The 22,908-nt window shown below is 43.8% G+C and overlaps 1 protein-coding gene across 2 annotated transcripts in view; it reads right to left on the bottom strand.

The window, feature by feature from the left end:
* IGF1R (insulin like growth factor 1 receptor) overlaps window positions 1-22,908 on the bottom strand; it is a 305,438-nt gene that overhangs the window by 42,500 nt on the left and 240,030 nt on the right. For both annotated transcript variants that reach the window (XM_061179987.1, XM_061179986.1), the window contains exons 3-6: window positions 16,767-17,079; window positions 12,863-13,011; window positions 9,974-10,118; window positions 1,115-1,329 (exon numbers count right to left, since the gene is read on the bottom strand). In XM_061179987.1, the coding sequence (XP_061035970.1) occupies window positions 1,115-1,329; window positions 9,974-10,118; window positions 12,863-13,011; window positions 16,767-17,079 (822 nt within the window). The remainder of the gene's footprint in view (window positions 1-1,114; window positions 1,330-9,973; window positions 10,119-12,862; window positions 13,012-16,766; window positions 17,080-22,908) is intronic.

Genomic DNA, 22,908 nt, shown 5'->3' on the forward strand with positions numbered 1-22,908 from the left:
TCCCACTGCACCTCAGCAGGTGAAGCAGAGGCTAAAGGCAGTTAAAAACTGAGAAGTCTCTGGGGCAAAACGTGATAGATTGAGATGGGAAAAACGTTGCAGTTCCTGCTAAAGTGTTATTTAGAGAGGAAACATGATTTCATTTTCAAAGGAAAATAAATGGCTACTGTATTCATGATCTGACAGGTCAGACTGGTTGACTCTAAGGAGAAAAACACTTTGACAGCACTCTGCTGCATCCGCTTCTGCTATGGTCTGAACGGGGAATGTGGTGAGGGCTGGGGCGGGGCATGTGAGGGAGAAGCCCCTTCAGCTCTGCGTCTGGTTTCTCGACTCTAAAAACTCTTCATGAGCAACTCGAGTGTCTACCAGGTAAATCCAGAGCCAGCAAAACGAAGTCCAATGCTGACGGTTTCGCAGATTCTCTTGCGCCTGTGAGCGCACGTGCAAATCACCCTGGATCACGTAGATTATTTTTTTCTAATACCTGTCCCTTATCAAAAGCCGATGGTGGAGAGACTATTTTTATAACTTGATCCAGCCACACAGAACCACACCATTCTTAAAAGCAGGTTTACATACAGGGTTAGGTGAGAAACTCACTGCTCAGGGGCAAAACCTTAAAGCAGAAGTCTCATAACCAGTGTAAGATTATAATTACATTGTTCTAAATTTAAAAAGCAATATCAATCCAGGGAGGCAGGCTCCCTCCACTTTTCATGTTGTGGTAGGAACCAGGAGGAGGCCAGGTCAGGGACGGGGGCCCCTGGCCTCCCCGCCACTCCAGAGATGGAGGGCCGGGCTTGCTCCCTCCCAGGGCTGGACAGGACCAGCTCTCCCCTAGAAAATAATCCAATGGTGTGCCTGAGCATAAAAGACACTTGACTCTGTGTATTCTGTAACCACCTCTTTAAAATCTGAGTGAGAACACATTTATAAATGTTTAGCACACACAAATAGATGCTACGGAAAATTTACAAATATGAATCTGCCCCACTACTGCCTTTGAAGATATCCACGTGTGAGCGAAGTGCTCGTTAAGGAGGTCTCATGTGAAACAAGGAGGGGGCCACAAACGGAAGCTGCTGTGTAGATAGGAGGAGGGTCCACTCACAGGAGGCTCTCTCTCCATTGTTCCTGGTGTTTATGTCCCCTTTGCTCTGGCGTCCTTTAGTCCCCGTCACTTCCTCCATGCGGTAAATCTCGGAGACACACAATTTGGGATTGAAAGCAAAGTACATTTTCCCAGCTTTGATGGTCAGGTTGCGGTGGTCCCAGTCCCACAGCTGCTGCAAGTTCTGGTTGTCGAGGACGTAGAAGGAGTAATTCCTAGAAGCACAGAAATCAGCATCAGCACCCTTGCCCTTTGCCACCAGACACCCCATGCTGTGCCTCTTTGCCACAAGGCTCCAGAAAACACTGCCTTTGCTGGTAAGAGATGTAGTTATTAATGGTATCTAAGAAAGAATAGTCACTGTTAACAATAGCAACAATATGATTCAAGGACAATATCAAAATAGATAAAACACTAATTAATTTGATGACCCCTATTACCAACAATAATGCTTCTCACACTGGAGGATGCTACTCAAATCATTCCCTAGAAATGCCTCTGGTTATTTCTCTGAAGCAGAGTATGTACAATGAGCTTGAAATCAGTCCACGGGAGAACAGATATGCTCTGCTACTCAACCGGAACAGCTTACAAATTTGCTGTAGAAAGCCTGCCATTATCCTTGGGGGTAAATCCCATCCCATCCGTGCTGTCAGCAGCATATGACGGGGTAGGAGAGCGAATGGGACAGGGTGATAGACTCGGGGGTGGACCAACCCCGGGTCAGCTCCCTCCTCCAGATTCACCCCACCCTGAAAAGCCTCAGCTGAAGTCCCCAGGGAAGGTGGAGGAGGATAAATGGCTCCCAATGGGCAGTCCCCCAGGCCACCCATCCAGGCAACAGCAACTCAGTGTCCAACAAGTTTAGGGTGCACAAAGCTTATTTTCAGAGGGCTGGGCCCCACCTCAGGAGTTTCTCATTAGCAGGTCTGGGTAGGCTGAGAATCTGCATTTTTAACCAGCACCCAGGTGATGCTGGGACCACACTTGGAGAAGCACTGGTCTAACAGACGCTGGGCACCACTGAGGGGCTGGGGGTCCAAAGCCGACCAAGTCAGACATCGGTCCTGCTCCCAGTGGGTGGACACAGAAGCAGCAGACCCAGCTGCTTCTGAAGGAGAGGTGGGGGGACAGCCAGCACCGGCAACCACTAGTACTGGCCACCCAGAGACAAACCCATACCCGGGGAGGCAAGAGAGCAGAGAGCTCCAGCTTGGGGTCTGGAGAAAGAGCCTTGCAGATCCTTTCTGTTCTGGGTCCATTGGTAAACCAGGCAGGCAGGGTCACAGATGCCATCTGAGTCCTCTGTGCTGACAGGTCTGCTCCCCACAGACCTCAGACCCTTCTCCCCCTCCTATTCCCCAGCCTGTTTCCTTCTGGGGCTCACTCAAGCACCTTCTACAAAACTGAGTCTAAGAACTGGTGCCACATTTTGAGCTATTTCTAGGACCCACTCAGGGATCCAACACATAAATAGTAGAGAAGAAAGGATCCCAACCTTCTTCCCAGAGCCGGGACAGCCGAGACAGAAGCCCAGAGACCTCCTCTGCCCCGGGTGGTGTCCACTGGGCACCTCTGTGCATCCGGTGAGGTTCACTTACACCCGGACCAGGACCTCTACCAGGACTCTACCCGCCGGTCAGTCCACAGCCTGAGTCTCACTCATTGAGAGCAAAGCAAAAGCTATGGTTCCAGTGCTGTGAAGCCCACCTGTACATTTCCCCGGGAATTCATGAGGCATTCAGAGACAGGGGCCCAGGACTAGCAATGCCATTTATGAACTGTACAGCCACAGGCAGGTCACTCAGTGCTTTCTGTAGCTCCGTTTACTCACTTATTGGACAACAAGGGGCACAAACGGTGTCATATGAGCTCCCTGTCGGTTTTAAGGGCCCAGGAGGAGTTACTGAGCTGAGGTGGGATCTGCTCCCCCAGCCTGAAGCCCAGCCCCTCCACGAGCACCGGGTCCCGTCCGCGCAGGTGCTGGGGGTGGGGGTGGGGATCCTGCCCACACAGGGGCACAATGAGCCAATGAGTCCAGAGGCAGCACCTCAGAAACCAAGCCAGGCTCCTCACAAACCCATCTGAGGCCTCGACACATTCACGGCCACCAAACCAGGTGACAAAAACTGGCAAGTCAACAAATCCTTTCCTTTCAGCAAGAGCTCACTCCCCAACATCTGCTGGAAAAGGAATGTTAAGACATTGTCCAAAGGAATCTAGACTTGGGCTACGTACCACAAGGCCATGTGTGCAGGAGGAGGGTGGCATGGGATGTGGAAGGTGGGGTCCACAGTGCCCCCCCATCTGCTCCCTCACTGCCAGGCTGCAGGTGATGCTGCCGGGAGAAGGGGTGTCCGCAGAGTTATACAACCGGAGGAGGGGTTCACAGGTGGAGGCAGATGCCTCCTATCATAGGCCACTCTTGCCCTCAGAATACTCCCAGCTCTGAAGGACACTCTGTGGCATCAACACGAACCCAGTGGGTCTGGCTGCTCCCAGGTTCCCAAGTAGGCCACATGGGACAAAATCTCCTTGTTGGTGCAGAAAGCTCTGGGCCGGGAGTAAAGGCCAATTTTCCAGGTCAAATTGCTGACTCAACCTAGGACGAGGCTTTTATTTTAGTAAACTAATTTCACTAGCAGAGAACATAACCACACCGAAAATACCTTCTGAACAAAACATGCTTCTCCCCAGGGGAGGGAGCATGAATTATAAATCAGGAATTTGACAAATGAATGGCAGGCACACTGAAATTCTGTGTATGTGACTAATCACTTTGAAAAGCAAGATTATCTTTTTACAGTAAACATAAACATTTTTTTACAACACTGAGAAGGCCTGGAGCCAGGATACCAATATCAATAAAACCCGGGCATTATGGAGCTTGTGTAAGCGACAGAAAAATAAAAGTGAAACCCTCATCACAATGATAATCAACCCATTCACGAGCTGCCTGTCAATACTGCTCTTGTTTTCCCAACCCCAGCTGGAGGCCCGGCTGCCCACACATTCCTTCCATGATCAGGTGAGGATTAAGAGACGGTAAAAGGCAGAAACTTGTCTGCATATCTTCAACACACACATATACACACTTAGATTTTATTGTTTCCTAAAGGAAATGCCTGTTTAAGTCAATTATTCTGTAAATGTGATTTCCTAATTGTTTCTAAGCTGACTGCCTTTACATTCAAAACATATTTAAAAAAATTATCTGTTTATTCTTCTGTCCCTTACACAGGCTCCGTGGTGCCTGGGTTTTATCTATATTGGTATCCTGGCCCCAGCTCTCTTCAAGGTTGCAAAAAATGTTTGTTTCTATGCTTGGGTGGGCCCCATCTGCCAAAATGTAGACCAATGTGGGAGGTTATCTCCTTGAGGACATCTATATATTATCTGCATCAATATTCTAAACGCCCAGCACATACTATACACCTAACTGTTTTATTTATGGCTCCAGTCTCAGGGCTGTCCTACTTCTGAGCTGTCAACACTACCACCTCCCTGCCTGCTCGAATGAAGGGCAGGAAGGATGGGGAAGCAAAGGAAGGCAAAGTGCTGGGGATTCGAGTGGTACTTAGAAGACAGCCCTGGGTCCAGGGCTCGGACCACTGCACGTGGGAATCCAAAGATCGGGGTGGAGCGTCATCTCCACTCTCACTAAGCAATAACTCTAGGCAAGGTATTTCTTTGGCTTCTCCCCACCTGGGACAGATGGGGCTGAGGGTGGGGTCTCCAGCGCATGGGGGCAGAAAGGGACATTCCCCCCTTTCCAAACTTTGCTGACAAATTGGAAAAAAAAAAAAAATCATTAGTCCCTTTCATTTCTCAGAGAAAAAACCATGGCCTCTTTCGGGCGGTCCCTCGGGGGCATCAGAACCCAGCACATGGGGGCTTGTCTCCAGCAGCCGAGCCATCTGCAACTGATGCAGGATTTGGTCTTTTCACATATGCTGCCTCCAACCTGTCTGCAATGGATTGCTTTATACCACGTCCAATCTCCCCCAAAGTTCAATATTTACACCAGCCTCGGAGGTTCAGCAAGGGTGGGAATTTATATTCAAGTGGCACTAGGCACCAAACAGATACTCTGAAAACGTTTCCTCTTTGAGGGTTTTAAAAACAGCTTTACTGAGGTATAATTTATCTACCAAAAAAATTCACTCATTATAAGTGTACAGTTCCAGAAGCTTCAGTAAATTCATACAGGTGTCCAACCATCACCACGATGCAGCTTCAGAACATTTCCATCACGCCAAAGTTCTTCATTCCCGATGGTGGTCAATCTCCAATTCCATCCCCAGCTCTTTACTGATCTGCTTTCTGCCTCCATAGTTTTGCCTTTTCTACAAAGCACATATTAATGGAATCACAAAATGTGTAGCCTTTTGTGTCTGGCTTTTTTTCACTTAGCCTAATGTTTCTGAGGTTCACTCATGTTGTTACATTATTGTTGGGCAGTGATTGTGCCACATTTTATTTATCCATTTATCTGCTGATGGACATTTGGATTGTTTCCAGTGGGGTATTTTGGTGGTGGGGGGGGGTTGGTATCATGAATAACACTGCTATGAGCAATCACATACAAGTCTTGTGTGGACATGTTTTCACTTCTCTTGGGTAGATACTGGGGTAGAGCCTGGAACTGCTGAGTCACATGTCTGAGTGTATATTTTTTGGAAGTCTGGAAGAAGTGTTAAAGTATAGCCATGTTGCAACCTAACCTTAGAGTTGCAAGAAGGCAGAATAAAGCACAAAGTGTTGCAAAGTCAAGTGGTGGGAACATGAGCAGAGATGCCTACCTGCATCCAAGAATTCCAATTCTTATAACCCACCACCTCCATCTACTCTTATTCTTTTCAGGGCAACAATCCTTGGTGGCACCAACAAATTTGAAATTTTAATTCATTTATCTGATGTATTACAAAATACGGTTGTTCAAATAAGGGAATTTTTTCAGAGAACAGAAATATTCTCTTTCTTATTCAAGGGCTTAAAAATTAGCCATTTCATAGGAATCTTGTACATGTGTATTCCAAAATCCATTTCCTTCCAAAATAGCACAACCTTGATCTTCTTAATGTCTAAGGTTATTACTCCAGAAACACATCACCTTACACAGAGTAATGTCCTCAGGGAAGCCTTGGCCATCCGAATTCTTCTGGACAAACTGAAGACTGCCTATGTTGTCCGGCCCCTTTCTCCAGAGACCAGCAGCCCTGCTGTCTGTTCCGATGTGATTTTGCCTATGTCGGTCACCAGCCTGGACATCAAATTCCAGAATCAGCTCACTCTGAGTGAGGACTAAGAGGTCTACTCCAGGTAACGTTCTTGAATTTCATACTCTGGACTTGACTCCGTGGTCTGGGCTACTCAGGAGACATTTGGAGATGGGTCTCAGTTCCAGTTTGGAAAGCTAAGGGTGACACATACAAAGGATCTCTGTACTACAAATTTGTCTGTTCTCCATCAAAACAAAAGGCTACAAAACTTTCTTCCCACTGAACCAAATGGAAGCACTTACTTATATTCTCATTGGTTATGAGAGGTACAAGAAAAATCATACTTTAAGGAACAGTGTGACAAGAAAATATTTAGGCAAAAAAACCAAAGGGCTTTGGGGATATGCTTCTGAGAAGAAGGAATAAAGGGGTAAAACAGTGGTTTCCAATCTTTGCTGCACATTGAAATTACCTGGGAATCTTTTGAAAAGCAATATGCTTGGATCCCACCCCCAAACATTTTGATTGAATTGGGACAGAGTGCAACTTGGGCATCAGGATGTCTTAAAAGCCCCCAGATGATTCTAACGTATAGCGAAGTGTGGGAACCCGTGGGGTAAAAGTCATCTTGGCTTACACCAAAAGCACACTCAAGTGAAATGTTCTACTGACACTCCGGTAACACAAAAGCCCTGAAAAGGTTCCACTGCCTATCCAAATTATAACCTCCACACCTGGGTGCATAACAGCTTACGTAATTCTAATACCACCTACCTCTCCACTATTATTTGCCAAACAGGTCCCAGGATGCCCCAACTCGTTGCCTTTGCTGCTGCCGCCCTGTCCTGAAATGCCTTTCTTTACCCTCTGCTTGCTGTTTCTGGAAACCCTCCAAGGCCCATCTCAAAAGCCACCTCTTCGCAGAAGCCTGTCTGATCTTCTTCTTCTTTTGTTTTTGTTTTGTTTTTTTTAAAGGTTTTTTTGATGTGGACCATTTTTAAAGTCTTTATTGAATCTGTTACAATATTGCTTCTGTTTTATGTTTTGGTTTCTTGGCCAGGAGGCATGTGGGATCTTGGCTCCCTGACAAGGGATTGAAGCCACGTCCCCTGCATTGGAAGGCAAAGTCTTAACCACTGGACTGCCAGGGAAGTCCCCTGTCTGATCTTCTTAATCAGATACCTGACTCTTTTTTCATGCCCATGGCATGTGTCTTTTCTTTCCCTGTAGCACTCTGCAAGTTCTACTCGGCACTGCTGGCATTTATCTATTTATCATCTACCTTTCTTCTCTTCCTCCCTCTCACTCTTCCCTTTTTTTTCTTTTTTTTTTCAGGTTTGAGCAGAAGACTGTCTCTTTTTATAGCTCATTTTGCATTCTTTTTAAAAATTTATTTATTTTTATTGAAGTATAGTTGACGTACAATATTATATAAGTTTCATGTGTACACACAGTGATTCACAATTTTTAAAGGTTATATTCCATTTATAGTTATAAAATATCGGCTATGTTCCCTGTGTTGTACAATATATCCTTGTAGCTTATTTATTTTATATGTAATAGTTTGTACCTCTTAATCCCCTACTCCTAAATTGCCCCTCCCTCCTTCCCTCTCCCCACTGGTAACCACTAGTTTGTTCTCTATATCTGTGTAACTCTTCCCTTCTTACAGGAGTGAGGGGAGTAGGCAAAGGGGCTGGACCTAACCCTCTTCCTAAATCTGAGGAATACAGAATTGAGTTGTTGCTACTGGTCACACCTGATACAAAGCCAGCAAGGGTATTCATCACAAGCAAGGATGGCCCATACATTTTTGGTCATGGGTGAGGAAGGCAGCTGAGAGAACACAGCTCCCATCAAGAGAGGCAAGGTTCTCAAGCTCTATCTAAAGAGAGAGCCTCCAAACAATGGCAGGCAGGAATCCAAGGCTAGAAGCCCAGCATCCTCAGAGCTACAAGGGCTACTAACCAGCAGCAGGTTCACCATTGCCCTTCCCTGACATCTAAAGTACTATCAGCAGGGCAGGGGCCTGAAGCTTAGCTGAGCTTGGAAGTGGCCCAAACACCTAAGCAATGACATACATCTGTAAGAAGACCCCACTGGGACTTTGGGTTTTACACATGATTCAGATAATGAGAAATACATCATAAATATTCTTGCAAATAAAAATCACACTTTAATTTTCAGCTACACTCAAGTGCATAACACTTTTAGTTAACACACAACTGAAAGGTAATCACATCATGTAATAATTCCTAATAAAAATTAATTAAACTCTCCTGTTAGCTTTCCCCTCTATGTATATCACTTGCTCAGCCTGGAAAAAAAAAAAAAAAAGAATGTGTATCCTCAAGCAGCAGGAAAACTTGCAGGTACCAATACGCCAAAGCAAAAGTGCTTACCAACACCAGGGTTTCCAGAAACACAAACCTACTTGGAGGAAAAAAAATAAAAGAACTGTGCTAAAATTCATTTTAAAATTTAATACAACCAACAGTAACCCCATCACCTCAAATTGGCAGAGCCTCGGCTTGCCATGTCGGTGACCTGGGACACTTGGGCTGGGCACAGTGGCAGCCTCCTTGGATTCACCAAAAGGAAGACATTTTTCTAAAGAATCAGTGTTCCCAGCGGGGAGGACAGTGTGCTTTTCAAGGATGGAATGAAGAGCTGCCCTCTCTCTTTAGCTATATCAGATGATGGAATTTTAAGAATTTAAGACTGACCAAGAGTGTGTCTGAGAAAAAGCAGGAAGGCTGTAAGGAAACCCTTATGCGGTAACTTTATCCAGTCAGGGCACATAAATCAGCAAGGACAACCTTTCTCATGACCTTCCCACCTCTTGCTTTCCTAAATTATTTCCCCAAATTCTCTTTAGAAGGAATTAACTCATTAATGGATGTCTCCTTTTATTTCAAAGCATTAGCTTAAAGCCAGGCAAGAGCTGTATTTAAAGGGGGGGTCGGGGAAGAGAAGCATGTACGCAAAGTAACACCTGGGCTAAGTGCTGGAGAGAAATTGCGCATGCAGGAAGCACCCGCTTTTACTCCTCCTCTGGTGAAAGGCCTCCGCTAGTTTAAAACCCTTATCACAAAGCACGTCTCTGCAGAAGGCAAAAATTCTATCAGTAGCACAAATCCTACAAGCTGATCAATAGAAACAATTCTGTGAATCAAGATTTCTTTGTAACAAAATGAACTGTTCATATGCCTCCAAATCTCTGATGTTCTAATACATCTGAAAAGATGGAATGGCTTTTACATAGTGGACTACAGCACCCTGAGGCAGATAAGGGACCCATAAATGATGATTTCATGGAGAGGTAAGCACTTTAGACCCACTCCCAGTGCTTTTGGCAGAAAGAGCCCCTACTGCAGCCCCATCTGCTGCTTTGCTGGCCACAGTCAGACACGTAACCCTGGATGGGTCACAACCCAGTCCTGAGGACGGAGAATTGTGACTACACGAGACCCCTTGTGAGGAGGTGGGTCCTCACTCAGGGCGCCCACACTGCTGTCATTTTCACTTCTTCTTTTTAATGAGAAAGGGCTCTTCCCTTAGAAACACAGAACTTTAAAATGCAGGTTGCTTACTCTGTGGTGGGAGAATGTCAGCTCGTGAAATTTGGAGCACTTACCCCTCTAGCTGCTCCTCTCCTAGGATCTGGCGAAGGTTCTTCAGGAAGGACAAGGAGACCAAGGCATGGGAGTGGCGGATCTTCACGTAGCCCGTCACGACCTCGATGAGTCCCATGAAGTTCTCCAGTTCCGAAGCGATGTTGTCTACGGTAAGGGGGACTGTGTTACTGAGCATTCACTAAGCGTGAGCGGGGCGGACACACTTGGTTTCTCGCAAACACATGTGGAGAGCAATTCAGTGCGGGTCTTGTTTTCATGGTGCCACTGAGGTGCTCGGGCTTCACGGGACCCTTGTCCCTTGTCAAAAATGCGTTTCCCTAAGCTTGGCTTTCAACACCCTCGCCTGGGATGGGGCCCCCAAGGCCAGGGAAGGGGAGTTTCTAGAAGGCTGGGTACTGCAGCTCCCAGGCTGATTAACAGAATGTAATATCATAAACACCAGACTGCCAATTAGCTAAGGCGGGCACATCTAGGGAACTTCTTTAATATGCTCTGTCAACAGACAGTGCTGCCTCCAAAGTACAAGGGCATGACTAAATAAACAACATTTCCTCGGTCTCATTAGGAACTGCCTTTGCCGCATTTCTAGTTCCTAAGATACCGGGATCTATATTTAAAGCTTCCATCTTACTAAGACTGGAAGAAAATGCACCAAAACGTTAACAATGGTTATCGGCAGGTAATTTTTAAAAATTCATTTCTATGCTTCTACGTTTTCTATAATGCACATTCATAATTCTCACAGATATAAAATAGTTGGGAACATCGTTGCTAATAGATGTGTAAAAATGACAAGATGTATAAAGGTGTATTTCCTTTAATTTTGTAGCCTATTTTTTTCTCTTAGTAAATAAAAAACATAAACTTCAGTTCAACTTATGCCAAAATTATAACACATACCATAATGAATTGGGTATGGTTCAACTAACAGAATTTTACTGTGTATGATTTGTGAAGGCTTAATTAATAAAAGGTTCTATTTTGCTTTCAATTGATAAACATCAAAGAATAAGTGTACTGTCCTCCAGGGTAACACCCTACATTTATGTACAACTTGATGGTTTTCCAAGAGAAATGAAGGAGAAATTCAAGTTGTAAAGACTAGCGGTTGCCTGCAGTTGATGTTTCAAGGAAAAGATCCTGAATTTTAAATGTGGGGCGGGGAACTTCCCTGGTGGTGCAGTGGTTAAGAATCCGCCTGCCAATGCAGGGGACACGGGTTCAAGCCCTGGTCCGGGAAGATCCCACATGTCACAGAGCAATTAAGCCCATGCACCACAACTACTGAGCCTGCACTCTAGAGCCCGCGAGCCACAACTACTGAGGCTGCGTGCCATGACTACTGAAGTCCATGCGCCTAGAGCCCGCGCTCCGCAATGAGAAGCCACTGCAATGAGAGAAGCCTGCGCACCACAACAAAGACCCAACACAGCCAATAAATAAATAAATAAATAAAATAAATAAAAAATAAAATTAAAAAAAATCCTCACAGTCAAAATCTGAAAGATTTATTTAAAAATAAATAAATAAATAAATGTGGGGCAGGACTCATGCCTTCTAGTCAAGGCTGAGGAAGGACCTTTCCAATGAGATGTCTAACCGATTTCCTGTGGTGGCTATAAACTGGAAGGCACATTTCATCATCATGCACAAATATGTACCAATTCCTTCTCAAATTATACTTCTCCATGGATTTAATTCATGGATTAAATTTTTATCTTGAGGATAGGAATATAAGAAAAAAAGAAGGGTTAGCCATTTAAAGGATATGTTCTAGGGAATGAGGAAATCTTTTTTAAAAATTAAGAAATCTAGTAAGTGCAAAAAGAATAAAACTTCAGAATACCATGAAAGTAGGAAAATTCTAGCTGTGTGGAAACAAAGTTATCTCTGTTGTAGAGGAGTGAAAGGTGTTGTGAAAATCAAGGGCTATCCAAAAATTCAAAAGAACTAAGCAGAAAACTTGTTGCTGCCATCTCTAAACCATAAGAATAGAGCTCACTCATTGTACAAATAGTATTAAGGAAAAGTAAATGCACAGAATAAATAAGTCATTTTTGCCCCTCAAACTATAAAACAAAAGAAAAAAACTTCTTCACAAAAGGATTTAGAAAAAAATTCCTTTCAACCTCAACTCCTTCTTATTATATTTCTCCTAGCTTACAAAATTATCATTACCTTCACCAAGTGGTTCCAGTGGTGAAGAATTTAAGGCACCGTTACTAGAAGCCCTTGTCAATTACAGATCAGAACTGAAAGTATCACCAAATAAGTCAACAGGAAATGCTTCACACAAATGCAATTACCAGGAACGCCATCTACTGCAAATAATGGGGATCCTGTAGAGGGTGAGTGCGAAGCTTTAAATGCATGATGACATACATATACTTTTATCTCTTTTGGTTCTCAGAAATAAATTTGGAGATCAGCCACTTTTGGACTTAATAAAATTTTAAAGTGATATCATTAAACTCTTCCCTGGCTCAGTATCTTCAATATATCCAAGTAACCAAGACTCTTTGGACTTAAAGCTCTGTGGACTTGGCTCCGGCTGGAGACTGCTGAGTCATACCTTTGATCCATCGGTCTCTTCTGGGGTTTGTACGTGTTGGGATGTGTGTATCCTGCGTAAGATGCGACTTAAGAAAGATGAGGGATGACCCTCTGAAGAAATAAATGCTGTGCCAATGGCTAAAAATCAGACGGCCTTTCAATCTGTTTTTTTCTTTGAGGGAAACTCAAAGGAGGGGCATTGAGCATGAGGCTTACGCACCATGTTGTTTTTCTAGGCCCATATTTTAGTTGTGAGTCATGGATGAGTAGGAAAAGCATCAACAAAAGAAAACCAAGAGATCTGGCCCTCTCTTCCAGGGAGATGGAATACTTACTGCCGCGCCGGATATTAATGAGTAGATTGCCCTTGAAGATGGTGCATCCTTGGAGCATCTGAGCAGAAGTGACAGAATCAATGGTCTTTGTCTTCTTTTCTTCCTCACACACTTTGGGACAAGGGCCTTCGCAAGGGATGCAGTACATGCTGTTGAAAATAAACCAACCCAAAACACAGAGAGCTGAGTCTGTCTTTTGCATTAAAAAAAACTGTAAAGATATGCTTTTATTCTAGGTGTCTTTACAGTCCACATTACAAAAAGCAACCGGTGGAAGCATTCAAGTGGTCACACTGTTTCTCATCCCCAAGCCTACCCAGGATAAGCCACTCAAATTGCAACCAAAAGGAGAAACTGCCTACAAAGGAAAAGCGTGCTGCCTGTTTCCAGACAAAACACATGATACACCCTTGAGGCATGTGTGTATCATAGGCTGGGACTGGTGAGCCAGCTGGTCCCATGTGGGAGAAACAGCCTTGCAGAAAGAAAGCACCAGGGGCTCCCAAGGAGAACAGAACTGTTCTCTGATGTTGTGGCCCCTGCTGGCACACCCTGGAGGAGCCATGGGGAGAGTGGACAGGGACAGCAAAGGGACGGCAGAGTCTCTGCCACTAACGGGAATCTAACTCCTGCAGCCACCGGTCCAGCAAAGTCCAATGAGGGATTCCAAAAGGCATGTGCTATATAGCACAGATCCATTATTTTCTTGCTAAAGCACAACTGAAATAATTTCTTGACAGTGTTCTTGACACTGTAAATTGATCCAAATGTTGTTTCGCTGCATACACAATAAAAACAAGGAACTTCCATTACTTTGTAATGAGCTCCTATTTCACATGGCAATCTTGAACATGCCACAAACCACCAACAGTCAGGGACCAGTGAGTGACACTGGCACTTTTCCTGCTTACCTACCCTTATTTAGGAAACAGTGGACAAAACACTAATCCAGCTGCTGAACCACAGAAAGTTGGGTCAATTTCCAAACAAATATATGATACAACATTATGGGCTGTGTGTGTAATAGGACAGTGAATTGGAGAGCCACTTTATTTACATGATGGTTCTTGAATGATCGTTCAAACTTCATGAAGTGAAAAACAGTCAAGAAAACAGTGTAAGTTATAGCTCTTAGCATTAAGTAGCCCCCCACCCCGAACCTTACTGCATATTTAAGGCAAAGATGAAGGGTTTTGTTTAAAAGCTTATAGATAAATAAAATTTCCCTACTGTTTTCTTATTTCACGTTGGGAGAACAGGAGGCAAGGTTTCCAAAGGAACTGGGCCAACCATAGCAACGGAGGTTTCTCCCTTCTCTAACATCAGACTCAACATGCTCACTTCTAGAGCAGGTAGCAGCTTTTCTTCAGTACTCTTTGTTGGTCTTTTATTGCTTCTAATTTACCTACAAACCAGATAATGCCCCACCTCCCTTTTTAAAAACTTTTTATTTTGAAATAATTCTAGACACACAGAAAGTTGCAAAAATAGTACAGAAAGGTTCTGCGTACCCTTCACCCGGTTCCCCCAATGGTTCCATCTTACATAATGATAATGCAATATCAACACCAAGAAACTAACACAGGTACAATGCCTGCATATACTTCCATGTCATCTTATCACCTGTGTAATCACCACAACCAGCTAGCCCATCACCACAAACATCTCCCTTGTGCTACCCGTACCGTCACCCTGCCCCCAACATCTCTAACTCATGGCAACCACTGATCTCTTCTCCATCTCTATTATGTTGTTATTTTGAGAATGTTATATAAATGCAATCATATGGTGTGTGACCTTGTGAGATTGGCTTTTTTCACACAGCATAATGTCCTTGAGATCCATCCATGTTGTGTGTGTTTGAATGGTTTGTTTCTTTATACTGTTAATTGATACTCCATGGTGTGATGGATCACGGTTTGCTTAGCTGTTTACCTATTGTGGAACATCTGTGCTGTTTGCAGTTTTTGGCTGTTACAAATGAAGCTGCTACAAATAACTGTGTACCTGTTTTTGTGGGAACCTAAGTTTTCATTTCTCTGTGATAAATGTTCAGGAGTGTAACTTCTGGGTTGTAGGTTAACTGTATGTTTAGTTCCCCCTGACATTTTATTCAAATAGCAATTTCTGAACCAAACACCTTTCTTAAACTGTCTAGGAATCATCCAGCACTTAAAAAAAATGTTTTTCTAAGAAAGTGCTCTGATTACATGTTGATAGTTTAAGCATCCTCAAATCCATTCTGGTACAGAGAGGGTATACACAGTATTAAAAAATAAATATTTTAAAGTAAGTGTCAAATAGGCCTTAAAGGCTGAGAGGGGGATTTATTAGTTCTTGATGGCATTTTATTTTAAAGTGTAAAAGGGAGATCTGTAGCTTTGAACAGACTGTAAGCATTGGTAGGAAAAATAACAGCTCAATTCTTTGAAGAATGAATTACAGTAGAAGAAACTGTCACAGTGCACAGCACACCCCACTTTGCCCACTACTCTGGCAGCTGCAGATGACTGAATGCCTCCAGACACCACAGGAAACATACCCAAAAGGCAAAAAAGTTATGACCCAAGGCCATGCACCAGCTGCCTCATCTTGGCCCCCACCCCTGGGGAGGAACTGTGGCTGAGCCTTAACTGGGTTCCAGGCACTGCCCAGGGTACTGGCAAAGCCTTTTTAAGTTCTAGGCCTGCCAATAAAATGTGAGTAAAATGTGGCAGACTTATTTTGGGTGGAATATGTATACTCTCCAGTTCACTGGCACCCTTGGCACATTTACCATTTTAAAGTATTTAAAGTAACTTTTACTATAATAATGGTTACAGAAATGATGACAGGTAGAAAGCTCTACATTTAATTTTATGAAATGTGAGCTTTATCTTTGATTTGAAGTTAAGCCTATGGAAGGAGCAACATCTCCAAATATTACACCAGAAACAGATTCCCCTTTACCAAGACTTGCTTGATGAGGTTTGCAGAAACAGAAGGGAAGTTACACGTTATACTCAAAATGAATGTTTCCTTTTCCAATGGTATTTTATATTTGTAGAATAGTTTTATTTTGAAGATCCTCGAAATGTAAGGATCCTCTGGTGCTAATCATGAAGTAGGCATTTAGTCCATTACAACAGAACTACTCTCTCCTGCGAGTTCTCTGCTCTGCTCCAGAGGAGGGAACAGCATCCCCAAATCTCTAGTCTTCTCTTGCTTCCAGGGTTATAGTTCTGTATTTTGTAACAATTCTGGCATTGCTTTTTCAAAAACTTAAAACCAATGACAAATTCACAGAAGTCCAGTTGGCACGCACGAGAGGGATGCTGTTTGCCGTAAGGAACTTCTTTGCTTCCCAAGAGAAGTCTCAATGTTCAGGAAGCAAAATGAGAGAGACAGAGAAAACTGAGGGAGGGTGAAGGGTGCGTGTGTGTGTAAGAGGTGCTGATGGAACACACCGCTTGCTCGTAGAGGCAGCTAGTTCAGGCAGGACGGGAGCCCGTGCTAAGAGACTTTGGAGGCCTGCTCACTGCCTTAAGGATGCTGGTGGGCTTGCAGTGTCTTCCTTCCCGCACTCCCAAAGCCTTCACTGGTCTAGTGTTGAGTAGCATTGGGGGTGAGAAAACCTCAACCTACAGTCTCCCCCACTGGCCTGCTGCTGGGGTGGCAGCCCTGCATGTGCACAGGGGGTCAGTGACCTCCGGGGACCTGAGCCCACAAATCAGGTACTTAATTCCAAACGGCCAGGCAGTAGGCTTTCAAACCAAAAAAACTCCCCATTGCTCTTAGAGTCATCAGAAGCTGAAATTATACCAGCCCTCTGCGGTGGCCCCTCTCCCTTAACCTCCCCAGGGTCCCACCCGGATGGAGCCACTGGCAGCACCAACCTTTCTGCCCCCCGGGCCCCAACACTGACCTCTGGCTGCCGTTGCGGATGAAGCCCGACGGGCACTCCTGCATGCACTCGCCGTCGTGGATCACGAAGCCCTCGGAATCGCTGCTCTCAGCGTTGGGGATGTTGGCGCAGAAGTCACGGTCCACGCAACGCCAGCCCTCGAAGCGGTAGGTGTTGGGCGGGCAGCTGGGCACACAGACACCGGCATAGTAGTAGTGGCGGCAGGCCACGCAGGCCGTGTCGTTGTCGGGAGCGCTGCAGCTGCCCAGGCACTCGGGGTGGCAGCACTCGTGGTTCTCCGTGCATGCCCGCTTCCCGCACGCGCTCGGGCACACTGTGGGTGACAGGCAGGGTGTGAGGTCGGCTAAGAGCCAGATCGCTCCACCTGGCACAATCCAACCCACCAACCACACACGCGATCCCCAAATGGAATGTCACTGGGCGTTGGACTTGAATCAACAGTATTACATATTGAGAATTTCATTAAGGCAGGGAGCAAATACTCTGCGTTTGGAGTCAGGTGAGCAGGGTTTAATATCTAGCCTCTCCTATTTGACTATGTTTGGTCTTGGAGGAGTCCTTACCATCTTTGACCTTGATCCTCTCTTTTCTCATCTACAGAATGGGGTAATAATACCCATCTTGGAAGGTTACCTGTGGCATGCGTGACACCGTGGAAGCCCTATGTGGACAATACAGTTTATTATTACCTTAGAAGACATTATATGTGCTACTTAATCTGCATTTTGTGTATGTTCCTTATTGAAATATCTTGAAAAGTCTTAGTGTGCAGAAATGCTCATTTATTTTTGAAATGATTAAACTAGAATATGCTAAAGATGATACCATTCAGGCTGACAAAATAGCTTTAGAAAAGTTTGTGCACGCTAGTATCATATCAAAGGTCTTACCCCAAATAAACAATGATATCTCAACCTAATATACCACAGAGAAGTCCCCATGTCTGATGGTAATTCTCAAATATAAGAAAGTGGGTGGGTGGGCAGTGTCTCGAGCCCAGAGGACCATAGGATATTACAAACTATCTACTCTGAGCCCCTCTATGCTAAAGTTAAGTGAAAGCAGTGTCTAAAAACAAGAGATCCACAATTTTTGTCCCAAATAGATGAGCTGGCATTTATTTCCATAGCGATGCTGTAAGGATCACACTCTAGGGGCTGTTCGCCTTACTAGCAAATAAAGTATAAGTCAACAAAATATGAAATCTGGTTTGCATTATATGCTTCCTACTTTTTCCTTGAGTTGGAGAACAACACAAAATTATTTAAATATGTATATTATTGACTCTGACATGCATTATTTAGTGAAGATTCTATTATTTTCTTTATAATTAAAAAAAGATGAAAAAATCAGAGCTCATAGATAAGAAAATACATAGAATATCTAGTCCGCTTGACCACAATGTCATCTTATCAGTACCTCCATGGAGACCCTCCCAGATCATTTCCTATGCATGTGCATGCACATATAAATATAAATATCTATAAAAAAGGATCAAGTCATTCTGAAAGCATTTTTTGGCACGACATACTGTGAATTCGACAATAATTTAACAGCTGCGTTGCATGCCATAACATAGTGTATCGTAAGTTATAATCAGTCTCCTACTATTAGACATTTCATTTATTGCCAACATTTTATTAGTACAATGAGCACTCAATCTTCATGAGAATTCTTAATTATTTCAGTAGAATCAATTTCCAGAGTTAGCCTTGCCGGTTCAAACTGTCCTCTGGGAAGTTGGTACCAATTTACACATCCACTAGCTGCATGGAGGAGTACCTATTTTACTGCCAAGAGGTGCATTTAAAAACAGGTATGAGAACCTGGACATTCAAATGAATACTATCACCTCAGAAGAAACAGACAAATTCTCATGATACTGTCAGGCTTAAAATAATTTTGCAAGTTTCTTCTCTGATCATTTTTGGCTGAGACAAAGAGGTAGCCTTCCATTATTTATTCTTATCTATTTTGGTAATAAAACCTTGATTTTTAATTGGGCATTTTGCCACCCAGCTACATATTATATCTCCCAGCCTCTCTTGTAGCTAGAAGTGACCTAAGTTCTAGCCAGTGAGACGCTAGAAAACTTTTGGGGTGGAACTTCCCAGAAGAGTCCTTAAAACAGAGGGGGTACATCTTTCCTCCTCATTGCTGGCTGGAATGCAGGTGTAATGCCTGAAGCTCAAGCAGCCATCTTGGGCCATGAGGTGACCCATTAAGAACAGTGGAGGGGCTTCCCTGGTGGTGCAGTGGTTAAGAATCCGCCTGCCAATGCAGGGGACACAGGTTCGAGCCCTGGTCCAGGAAGATCCCACATGCCGCTGAGCAACTAAGCCCATGCACCACAACTACCGAGCCCGCGAGCCACAACGACTGAGCCCACGTACCACAGCTACTGAAGCCCACGAGCCTAGAGCCCATGCTCCGCAACAAGAGAAGCCACTACAATGAGAAGCCCACGCATCTCAACAAAGAGTAGCCCCCACTTGCCGCAACTAGAGAAAGCCCACATGCAGCAACGAAGACCCAAAGCAGCCATAAATAAATAAATAAATAAATAAATAAATAAATAAATAAATAAATTTAAAAAACAACTCATTAAAATCTATTAAAAAAAAAAAAGAACAGTGGAACATGATAAAAGGAACTTGGTCCTTCATGACTGCGTAGCCAGTAGGCTAACCCTGGACTGCTTACCTCTAGACTTCTTTACATGAATAAGAAATAAACTTGTGTCTTGTTTAAGCACCTGCTATTTGTTAGATGCAACTGAACGAATCCCAACTGAGAAGTGTCTTCAGAGCCAATGTATAATATAAGCAAAGAAGAAGACTGTTCCTGTTGGTCTATGTCATTTTTGTTTACCAGAATTGCCTCTCAATGATTTCTGCCTGTTTCCAAAAACTAATCTACCCAACAGATTACAAGGAGTAAAGATCTCTAGTCACACCAAGAAGGTATGTTGTTGTAGGAGCTCCTAAAATGTTGGGATACATATACAGTCTACCAAGGGGATCATCTTCAAGTTGATAACACCAATTTGAATGTACAAGCTTAGTGTATTTGCAATAAATGCACACACACACACCACACACACTTTACTCTCAAATTTCACACTTAATCTAATAATCACATAGATTAAATGACTATTTAAGTTCAAATATATCCATTACAGAAGTAACTTCAATGCCCAAGATCTAAAGAAACAATAAAATTGCAAACCCTTAAGTTCAAGTTTTTAAACTAAAAACCAGAGAACTTAAGTCTGCCTATCCTTCATTTAATCATCCACTTAGCAACTATTTATTGAATGTGCGCTGCACCTGTGTGCCAGACCCTGTTCTTAAGAGATGGACAATACACCAGGTAAGAACAGGAGTGTGTAGTGGTGCACAGCCTGCCCTGGGCACCTGGGTTCCCGGGAATGCTTCACAGAGGTGTGGAGGCTGGAGCTGAAAGCTGAAAGCTGAGGAGGATAAGAATAACACAGATGAAATCACATGTAAACGTGTGTAAAAGCAACTGAGCTGCTGGGGTGGGAGAACTGGGTGCTCATGAAGATGGCAGGGGTCCAGTAACAGGTGATGCTGGGAGAGAGGAGGGGGGCAGCTCAAAGAAGCATTGTAGGCCTGTCTGAGGGGTTTCGGCTCTTTGGTGGACAATGGGCATCACTGAAGCTTTTGGGCAGGAGAGCAATGTGGTCTAATTTTCATATTAGAAAGGTCATCTGGCAGCAACACAGAGGCTTATGATGACCAGAGGGGGCAGAGCTAAAAGAAGAGGGATGAAGCCAGAGGAGAAATGTTATGTTGTCCCTACAAAGTTCATGTAATATAATAGATCTGTGAGGTTCACATAGTTAAAATGAAACTAGCTGTAGAAACCATGCTCACGGTGTCACATCACAAACCTGCCGATTGAGCACACACCCCATTCAGAGCACTGAAGTCCCCGGAACTGCTCATCAGCCATCAGCCACCACCAGGCTTTGTGTTTGGAGGAAGGAAAATTGATTAAGAATCTTACGATCATCATCAGAGACTAACTGGGAACAATATCTACTTGTAAAACCCTTCTTTCCTTGCTTACAATTTAAATAAAATGCTATATAAAATGACGAGTAGCAGACATCAATATTAAAAAGCTATTAATGTAGTATTAAAAACTAAGAGCATTTAAAAGAATAGAAAAATGCCCCTGTGCACTTGCTTAGACTCAAACATAAATGTTGGGCATTTCCAGTACGAGAAAGAAAAAAAAAACCTGACAAAATATCTGTAGATATGTTTTGCATTCCATTCCCCATTCCACTGAAACAGCATCTCTGGGCAGTGGTCCATTGCAAACCGCCCCCCCACCGCCCCCTCCGGAGGTGCATTACCAGAATTGCACTGTCAGTCTGTTCTTGCAACAAGCAGCACACAGGCTAGGGAATTAGGGTTTTGTTTCAGCAATAGGAGCTATTTCAGAAGGAATTTCAGTAAAGCTTAAATTAGGTAAAATCCTATTCTTTAAAGATGGAACAATTCCTCTTAAAGGGATCACAAATCAAGATCACAAATCTTCTACATCACATGATGCAACTGTGCACATACATGTATCAAATGCTTTGGGGGAATAAAAAAAGGCGTGTGATGGGGAGAGGGAGAGAAAGATGACTATTTGCTGGAGGACAAACCCCAGGGATGGAAGCCAGTGTTCCCCTGGCTGCAGCACGACCTGAGAAGACTCTGGGAGGGAGGCAGGGGAGCCCGCGGAAGTTCAGGATTAGAGAGTCCTGGAGCCAGCCCCAGAAGCCCGCTGTAAATTTTGCCTCATCTCAATGTATATAAATATTATTAGTGTTCAGGACTATTAAGGGATTTCTTGAAAAGCCCCGGGCAGTGTGTCTCGCCAGCAGACGGATGGCTGCTCCACACGAGTGCCAAAACTTAAAATTTAGTACAGTTACCAAATTTCCAATTACAGAGCTAAGGGAGAAAGGAAGGGAACTTCTTCCCTGGCTTCCATGAATAAGGAGCACACCTAGCATGATGAAAGGCATTTCTACTTTTAAAAATAAAAGGAAAATGGAAGGTGCTATAAATTAACAAATACACAGGGGGGAAAGCAAATTGATTTTGCCCATGAGATCTTTCTATTCATTGGAATTTTTACAATGACCAATAATAACAACAAACACCTATGTAAACTGTTGGAAAAGCTAACGACAGGTCCCACATCTACACTAAAAGGATTCGTTCAGGGTCACAATCCCATAAAAATGAGGCACTGTATTTAAAAGCTCATTTTCTTCATTTTGGGGGACAGCAAAAAAAGTCACATACATCAACCTTTAACTCTCTTCCTCCTTCCTTGAGTCCTTATATTTATTAAATTCTTTCTAGGGATTTTAAAAACCTTTCTTTCTGTACTTGCCAATAAGCTCTTTAACAATCTTTACCTCAGAGAAACTATTTTTAAAAGCATATTTTGGAAGAGAAGATGGAGAACTCATCCTCTTCACACGGAACAAAAAATGGGAAAGGGGCCACTTAGCCACACAACTTCAAAAAACACAAACATTCTATCCCAAATAATTTCTTTTTTTTTTTTAAACATCTTTATTGGAGTACAATTGCTTTACATTGTTGTGTTAGTTTCTGCTGTATAACAAAGTGAATCAGCTATACGTATACATATATCCCCGTATCTCCTCCCTCTTGCGTCTCCCTCCCACCCTCCCTATCCCACCCCTCTAGGTGGACACAAAGCACCGAGCTGATCTCCCTGTGCTACGTGGCTGCTTCCCACTAGCTATCTATTTTACATATCCCAAATAATTTCTAAAGGATAGAACCAGTTCATGGATGTTGAAATAAGGTCAAGCTTCTGAATCAAAATACAGGCTGGTATAGGGTCCTCTCAGGTACTTCTGGGTACCCTAAGGGACACATCACTGTTCCACATAAAAAGAGGGTGCCTTTCCTAAGAGACAGGCAACACTATGCATTAAGGTGAACTGCTGCTAACTCCAGGAAAGCACACTTTGACTTCCCAAGTACATCAGAGAGACATGTGGTCCAGAGAGATTTTGTGGTTTTCTTGCCCGGCCAGGAGAGAAACTGATTCCATCAGACACTGTGGGGTGCAGGGG

Source organism: Eubalaena glacialis, chromosome 2 (assembly GCF_028564815.1).
Source record: "Eubalaena glacialis isolate mEubGla1 chromosome 2, mEubGla1.1.hap2.+ XY, whole genome shotgun sequence".
NCBI lineage: Eukaryota > Metazoa > Chordata > Mammalia > Artiodactyla > Balaenidae > Eubalaena > Eubalaena glacialis.